This window comes from Erythrolamprus reginae, chromosome 1 (assembly GCF_031021105.1).
Source record: "Erythrolamprus reginae isolate rEryReg1 chromosome 1, rEryReg1.hap1, whole genome shotgun sequence".
NCBI classification, from domain to species: Eukaryota; Metazoa; Chordata; class Lepidosauria; order Squamata; family Dipsadidae; genus Erythrolamprus; species Erythrolamprus reginae.
In genome coordinates, this window is record NC_091950.1 from 139,876,614 (window position 1) to 139,884,180 (window position 7,567).

Consider the following 7,567-nt stretch of genomic DNA (forward strand, 5'->3'; position numbering starts at 1 on the left):
GACCATTTTATTTGGTGAATTTGCTCTGTGCCAACTAGGACTCCATTTTACTATTATTGTTTTGGGAGCAGGTCTACAGATTGCATGGGGGAGGAACAGTGATGGGCTCCTACGGGAACGGTCAGAAACACAGATCCGGTAACAAAATTTGGAGCTCCACCCCAGAGCACCCAATTTGCATTGGAAGATGTTGTAACAAAATGCATAAGCCACGTCCACAGTGTGGTAGTAAAAATTTTGGTAGCCCATCACTGGGGAGGAATTACTGTATGTTGGGATCCAGAAGTTTGTGAAATAAAGATATTGCAGGTTACTACTTTGCTTTCTGAAGAGAAAATGAGGAAGCGCTGAGTGGGACTGGAGGAGGGGAAAGGAAAGGAAAAGAAACAAGGAAATCCCAACATTATCATTTAATTAAAGCAAAAGCACCAGGAAATACAAGAAAATAGATGATAGTAATAATCATTTTAAAATACATTTACACACTATTGTATGAAATATAAATTGATATAACATGGAATGGTTGCTGCATATAATATGTGGCAAATTTACATAAGTTTTATTACATTCATATAAATACACTGTAGTTTTTTTATTATATTACTTAATGTTGGTATTTTTTCCGTTTCTTCAGAATTTCAAGCATAGCAATGTATGAATGAAGAAAAGGAGAGCAGTCTATACTAGAAAGGGACACAGGCTGGACAGTAAAGCAAGAATAATGATGCGTGGAAAGTAAATATAATAAGCTGGATCCCACGGTAGTCACTCCTGATCAAACATATTTAGGACTTAGCTGTTAATTCTGTATATTTCTGAATATAAATCCCAAACATATTGTTGACATTTTTTAGAACAAATCCTAAAGAATTTCATATTTGTCCTTTCTCTTATGCTCATTTGCCACAATTACTAATTTCTAACTTTTCATCTGGACCAGGGGTAGGTTCTGGCTTACTTAGCTGCTAGTTTGCTTTCTGACACGCTGCACAAGTGCGCATGCACAGAAGCAAACAACAATAACAAACAAGCAAAATGGTACTGTTGAGAGAGTTGGTTCAGAGGTGTGGCAGGCCTGGGTTACTGCCAGTTCTAGTGACCCAGACCGCCAAGCTACTACCAGTTCTATAGACCTGGTTAGAACCGGCAGTAATCCACCTCTGATCTAGACAGATAAATTATATATTGGACATTCTTGCACTCCAAAATAAAAAAGCAAGGTTCAAATTCTAGTTTTTAGATTAATTGAGGAGAATAAATTATTTTCTACGTTGGTTGAAGTCTTACCATAAGCTGCCCCATAGCTAGTGCAATAGAATTTCATGGGGTCGATACTTCCACCAGAGCTTGTTTTTACATAGGGAGAAACTGCACCTAAGGGGAGACGTCCCATCTTCTCTCTGGGTAGAGAAAAAGTTTTTGTGATACAAGATTTTCCTGGGGACACAGTTATTGTAGAAGACTGGCCACTGATCATTGTGGAGAACTAGAAAACTGCTGAATACCAGAAGAAAAAATCAGTTTGGCGTGGAGAGATATTTATTTAGACTGTTTAGATCTCCTGGAAACAGAGTGAGCTCATACACAACTCTGTGACGTCATAGAATCTTAAGATTTAAAGAAAAACTTAATAAAACTAAAGTGGACTGTAATTGAGATACCATAATACAGCAAAATGGACTTAGCCCTCAGGTTTGACACTATATAACATAATACTGATTTTATTTATTTGACTATTCAACATCATTTCTGTTATGGTTGGCTCGCATCTGGCTCCTTTGGTTACGGACTTTGAGAAGAATGAACAGGGTCCATCTGGGTATCATAGGCCAGTATGTTTACCAGAGGAATCGGAAAGTGAGAGTGAGGGAGAGTTAGGGCCTGTGGTAATGTTTGAGTCAGATGAGGAGGGGGATACTGTGGACCCAATATTAGACACTAGGGTAAGAAGAATGTGAGGGAGACAAGATTATCTCCAGCAATGTGGAGCTAGACATTGAATATTTCTATGAACAGCTTGTTATCACTGATAGTATAAAAGGAGGATTATTGGAAACCTCGGTGCAGAAGTTCAATGTTCCTATATGGAGAGAGAGAACTAGCAGCCAAAGAGTCTCTCTCTTAAATCCTTCTGCGATCCTGAAATCCTGGTTTTTGAAGGCATTTGTGAATACCTATCTTCAATGCTGGAAACTAATGACTTGAATTGATTACCTTATGCTGGGCACTCGTTACTAACGATACTGGTGGACTTTTGGCAGTCGGACTGAGATTTCTATGATTTCATTGCTGTTTCCAGCACGTTTCTTTGTAAATAGACAAATATACATCGTGACTTTGCTTTTGAGTCTTCATTGGGGATTAATTACTGATAATTAATGGGGCCGGACAGAACAATTTCTATGTCTCCCCAATTGTATGGATTGATGGCCTGTAATAATTGCTGCATTTAAAGCCATAAACACATAGCAGAAATTACAGAATACAATTAATAAATAATCCCAGTGAATAAATTTGAATAACAACTCTCAGTGGGTAAGAAACTGAAACTTTGCAGAAGAAATTCATTTGAAGTTTCTTCTTAAATGTCTACCCCTCTGTTTATTTAGTTCAAGGGTACATTATTCCACAGCCCAGAGGCAGTAACAGAAAAGGTATATTTTTCTGGTCTCTACTTCTTTAGCTTCAGGACAAAGCTATTCTTGCTGTTTCAATCACAAAGAAAGGGTCAGATCCAAACTAGAACAAATTATTCCTCATTAGCCGTGGTCGAAATCATAAAAGGATTTATAGGTTACAGCTAACACCTGGAACTATATCAGAAACCTAAAGGTAGCCAGTACAGTGACCAGAGGAAATGTGTTGTCAGCCACATTGAATAGCTGAAATTTTGATATGTCCCTCAAAGACCAAGTAGAGCATGTATTGTAGTAGTCCAAGTATGTGTTAATGAGATCATGAGTAGTTGTAACTAGCATATTAGCTGAAATTAGGTAAGAATTTATTGGCCATAGTTTTCACTAGTTGTTCCAGCAGAAGCTCAGGGTCCAAGTGAATTGTCAGATGATATACCTATTCTATGAGGGAGAATACAACCCCATCCATTCTAGAAAATAAAATCCTAGAATGCCTAGAATAGAATAGAATAGAATAGAATAGAATAGAATAGAATAGAAATTCTTTATTGGCCAAGTATGATTGGACACACAAGGAATTTGTCTTTGGTGCACATACTCTCAGTGCACATAGAGAAGTATGGCTGAATATCATCAGCATAGTAATGATAGTTGCAAAGGTGTTTTTTCAGGAGGCAACTGGACTTTCTAGTTTTTTTCTTTTGAAGACATTTCGCTTCCTATCCAAGAAGATTCTTCAGCTCTGACAGGATAGTGGGGAATGGAAGGATTTATATTCCTTGCAGACAGCTGGTAATCTGCTTCCTTTTAGCAGGTTGTCGAAGCACTTAGAGTTTTATTTGTTTGTTTGTTTGACAAGCATATATATATGATTACAGACAAAATATAAACATGATTGTGAATATATAAGGTGCATAAGTATGGCTATGAGTACATGACATGGTTACAAATACATGAGGACATTAGCACAGGTATGGTAGGCATGCTTGGGCACTTATGCATGGTCCTTACAGACCTCTTATGTATGGGGTGAGGTCAGTGGTAGACAGCCTAAGGTTAAAGTTTTGAGGATTTGGGAAAGAAACTACAGAGTTAGGTAAAGTATTCCAGGCATTGACCACTCTGTTGCTGAAGTCGTATTTTTTGAAATTAGGTTTGGAGTGGTTTAAGTTTGTATCTATTGTGTGCTCATGTATTGTTACTGTTGAAACTGAAGTAGTCATTGACAGATAACACATAGGTCAGATTGAAGGCAGTATAGTTCTAAATTTTGTAGGCCCAAAATTTCAAGTCTGGTGGCATAAGGTATTCTGTTGCAAACAGGGGAGTGGAGGACTCTCCTCGTGAAATAACTCTGGATGTTCTCAATTGTATTAATGTACAATATGCAGTGGGGGTTCCAGACAGATGAGCTGTATTCAAGAATTGGTCTAGCAAATGTTTTATATGCTCTAGTTAAAAGTACAATATTACCAGAGCTCAAGAATCTTGTCATATACGATCAAGAATCTTATACATTTACTTGGAGTCCACAGCATCAAATGTATCCCTGATAACCCAGAACTTAGTTCCAGTCTCCTTTTAAGGCACCTTTTAAGACATAAGTATCATCAAACACCCAAATCTTATTTTAAAAAGTACTCAAAATCTGAGTTTTCTCTCAGGCAATGGCTCATTTGCCTGAGAGAGTTTTCAAGGGTATTATTATTATTTTGAGAATATACCAAGGCTTTTGAACTGTTTCTCTTTTTGATAATTTTTCTTTGCTTTGCTGTTAATACTGTACACCACCCTAACACTTACAAATCTAATTAACTTATTATCAAGATCTGACTGAATAGGAAACATTTAATCTTCCAAATGCTTTGCACAAAGGCCAAAATGACTGAAGCAAGTATGTTTTGCTAGCCAATCCCCAAAAGGACATGGGTCACCCTTAACAGAGTAGATGGAGAGAAATCTGAAGTTATAGCAGTTGCCACCCTAATGCATGCTTCCACTATATTTGGTCAGTTAATTTCATTTTTTACCATTGTCACACTAAAGGTCTCTTCTGCTGCTTCATGTCCTGAAGCTACTTCATAAATCCAGGCATATATTATTATTATTATTATTATTATTATTATTATTATTATTATTATTAGTAGTAGTAGTAGTAGTAGTAGTAGTAGTAGTATTACTACTACTACTACAGTATTATCATCATCATCATCATCATCATCATCATTATTATTATTATTATTATTATTCTATTTCTATTACTGAAACCTTGTTTTTACTGCAATTACTGGGGTGAATCCAACTGAAATAAAGTGCTTTATAAAGGCAAGTCTGTTTATATTTTATTGAGCTTTGGAGAAATAAAATGTATAATTTATGGCACAGTGTTTATAACTGGCAACTGAGAAGTATATATATTATTCCTTCTTGTTGTTGATCTGAAGTCTTAACTATGTGGCAACTAGTTAGGTAGTAGTTAATTGATGCTCACTTAACACAATCGTTTTTGTCATTTTATAGAATATATATTTGAAGCAGATATGTTGAAATTATTTGAAGTACTGGAAATGTTAGATAATATTGCTTCAAATACAATATAGCTTGGTCTCAATTAGTGGTAAATAATAAATCCCTTGAAATGTTATTCAATTTTGCACCACTCAAAGTAATATTTTTGTGGAAAATTGGTTTCAATTCAATGGAAATAAGCAACAAAAAATTTAAAACATAAATATGTATGTATATTTAAAGAAAATTGTATTTCTAATTTAAATTTATACTAAACTAAGTCAGAGTATTTTAGTAAGCAGAAAAACAACTTCTAAATTTGATTCCTAAAGTTAAGCTTACATTAATAAAAATATATTTGTCTCTCAATCTCCTTAAAATGTGGTATTTGCAAATAATTAAAAAATGATTCATTTTTTTAAATTACCCCTGCACTTTTATAATATTGTGCCCTATAAACTCAGGCATTCCAACCGATTGTGCTGTTCTATCATTTCTATGACCAGGTCCATATTGTTCAATTACATCAAATGGTTTCTCTAATGCAATGACAAGCCTCTTCATTTTTTGAGCTTGTACTCAAATTTATACTATTGGAGCTTGATTCCTCCAAAAGAATCATCCTTTTCATCTTTTTCTCCGTTGTAACATCTAAAACTTCAACCACAGAACTTTCCAGTGCCAAAATATCTGATATACTAATAATACACATACTTACTCTTCTGGAAACTCATCAACTGAAACATGTAAGCATTCTCTAGTGTATATAGAATGGGGACAAGACCCAAGTCAAATTTTAAGTAACATAGCCACTTCTAAACAGATGTTCCGTTTAAAGATGTACAGTACAATCACTGACATTTCCAAATGCAAACCCTTCAATAAATTACTTTGAATTTACAGTTCAGTGCTCAAAATGCAGCAGTACACATTTTAAATAAAAGTTTAGTCTCTACATTAGCCTTGCAAAGATTCAGATAATATGTCTAGCAAATCTATGATAAAGGGGTCAAACAATTCTGAATTAGAATTTGGTTACTATAACAAACAGAAGACAAACCACATACAAATTTGAGGCAAAATACTCCTTTATCCTGAAAACTTGTGTTTTATGAAGCAATGTCAAGATTCATTTTGCAAATACCAGGTCCTTACCTGCCAGTCAAGATATTGGTTGGTTTACTACAGTGAGCAGAATCCTTATAGTGTCCCAGAGGACTAAATTATTCCCGTAAGTTAGGAACTTGGAGGAATGTGTAGAACTGAAGTAACAACATGTATCCTAGCAACTAACTCATAGCAACCAGCTCAAGAGAACCTGTCCACAAGACAGGCACATTTATAGAATTCAGTGGAAAAGCCAGTGGAATTAGTTTGGTGGTTTTTTAACATGGCAGATATATTACAAATTCTTATCAGGTCTGGAGATGTTTAAAGTTAACCTTCAGAATGGACATTGGAGCGAGTTTTCCTAGCAATGATCCAATTATGCTTCAATCCGGTGTCAGACTAGATTCACAGAAACAGTGAATTTTACAGTTGTAATGCTATTTGTGAGACTTGAAGCAATACTGATCGCACAAAATGGATTAATATATAAGCAACATGCTTTCTATAGGTCTGCAAGTTTAAGTGTCAGCAAATTCCAACTGCAGATTTTTAGTATCATTTGAGAATGTAAAACCATGCATCTGTATATTCCTTGACTTAATAAAGAATCTGTGAAAATTCCTACGCAAGTCCTAAGATACAAAGCTACATAGTGTATTTGATCAAACATGTATCTAGGATCTTCATTTTCATCAGCATTGAGTAGGACCTATATGCATATAATGACACCTTGTGGTGGTTCTAGGGAATATCACAGGGATATTATGGCAACAAAAGGATGTACAGTACAGTATTCCCTCGATTTTTGCGGGGGATGCGTTCCGAGACCGCGCGCGAAAGTCGAATTTCCGTGAAGTAGAGATGCAGAAGTAAATACACTATTTTGGGGTATGAACAGTATCCCAAGCCTTCCCTTAACACTTTAAACCCCTAAATTACAATTTCCCATTCCCTTAGCAACCATTTAGTTTATTACTCACCATTTTTATTTATTAAAGTCTATTTTAAAAAATGTTTTTTAAAGGCAGACGAAAGTTTGGCAATGACATATGATGTCATCGGGCGGGAAAAACTGTGGTATAGGGGGGAAAAACGCGAAGTATTTTTTAATTAATATTTTTGAAAAACCGTGGTATAGACATTCCATGAAGTTTGAACCCGCGAAAATCGAGGGAACACTGTACAGTAAATAATTTCTTTCTTTTACCCTGGACTGTGTGCTTAAAATTTCAGGAAAAATAAAATGTTTAAATTGCCATATTTGAAAATAACTAAAAACTGTTATACATAAAATACATAGAATAAAAAAGATG

The 7,567-nt window shown here is 35.3% G+C and overlaps 1 protein-coding gene across 3 annotated transcripts in view; it reads right to left on the bottom strand.

Moving 5' to 3' along the window:
- The window catches only part of SAXO4 (stabilizer of axonemal microtubules 4), a 38,952-nt gene extending 32,524 nt beyond the window's left edge, over positions 1–6,428 (bottom strand). Inside the window, exons 1-2 of one of the 3 annotated variants that reach the window (XM_070767055.1) lie at positions 6,300–6,428; positions 1,288–1,400 (exon numbers count right to left, since the gene is read on the bottom strand). In XM_070767055.1, coding sequence (XP_070623156.1) covers positions 1,288–1,393 — 106 coding nt within the window. In that variant the 5' untranslated portion in view covers positions 1,394–1,400; positions 6,300–6,428. Of the gene's footprint in view, positions 1–1,287; positions 1,545–6,299 lie in introns of those variants that run through there. The other 2 variants (XM_070767038.1, XM_070767047.1) reach the window with 2 other exon arrangements.
- Between the last annotated feature and the right edge of the window lie 1,139 nt (positions 6,429–7,567).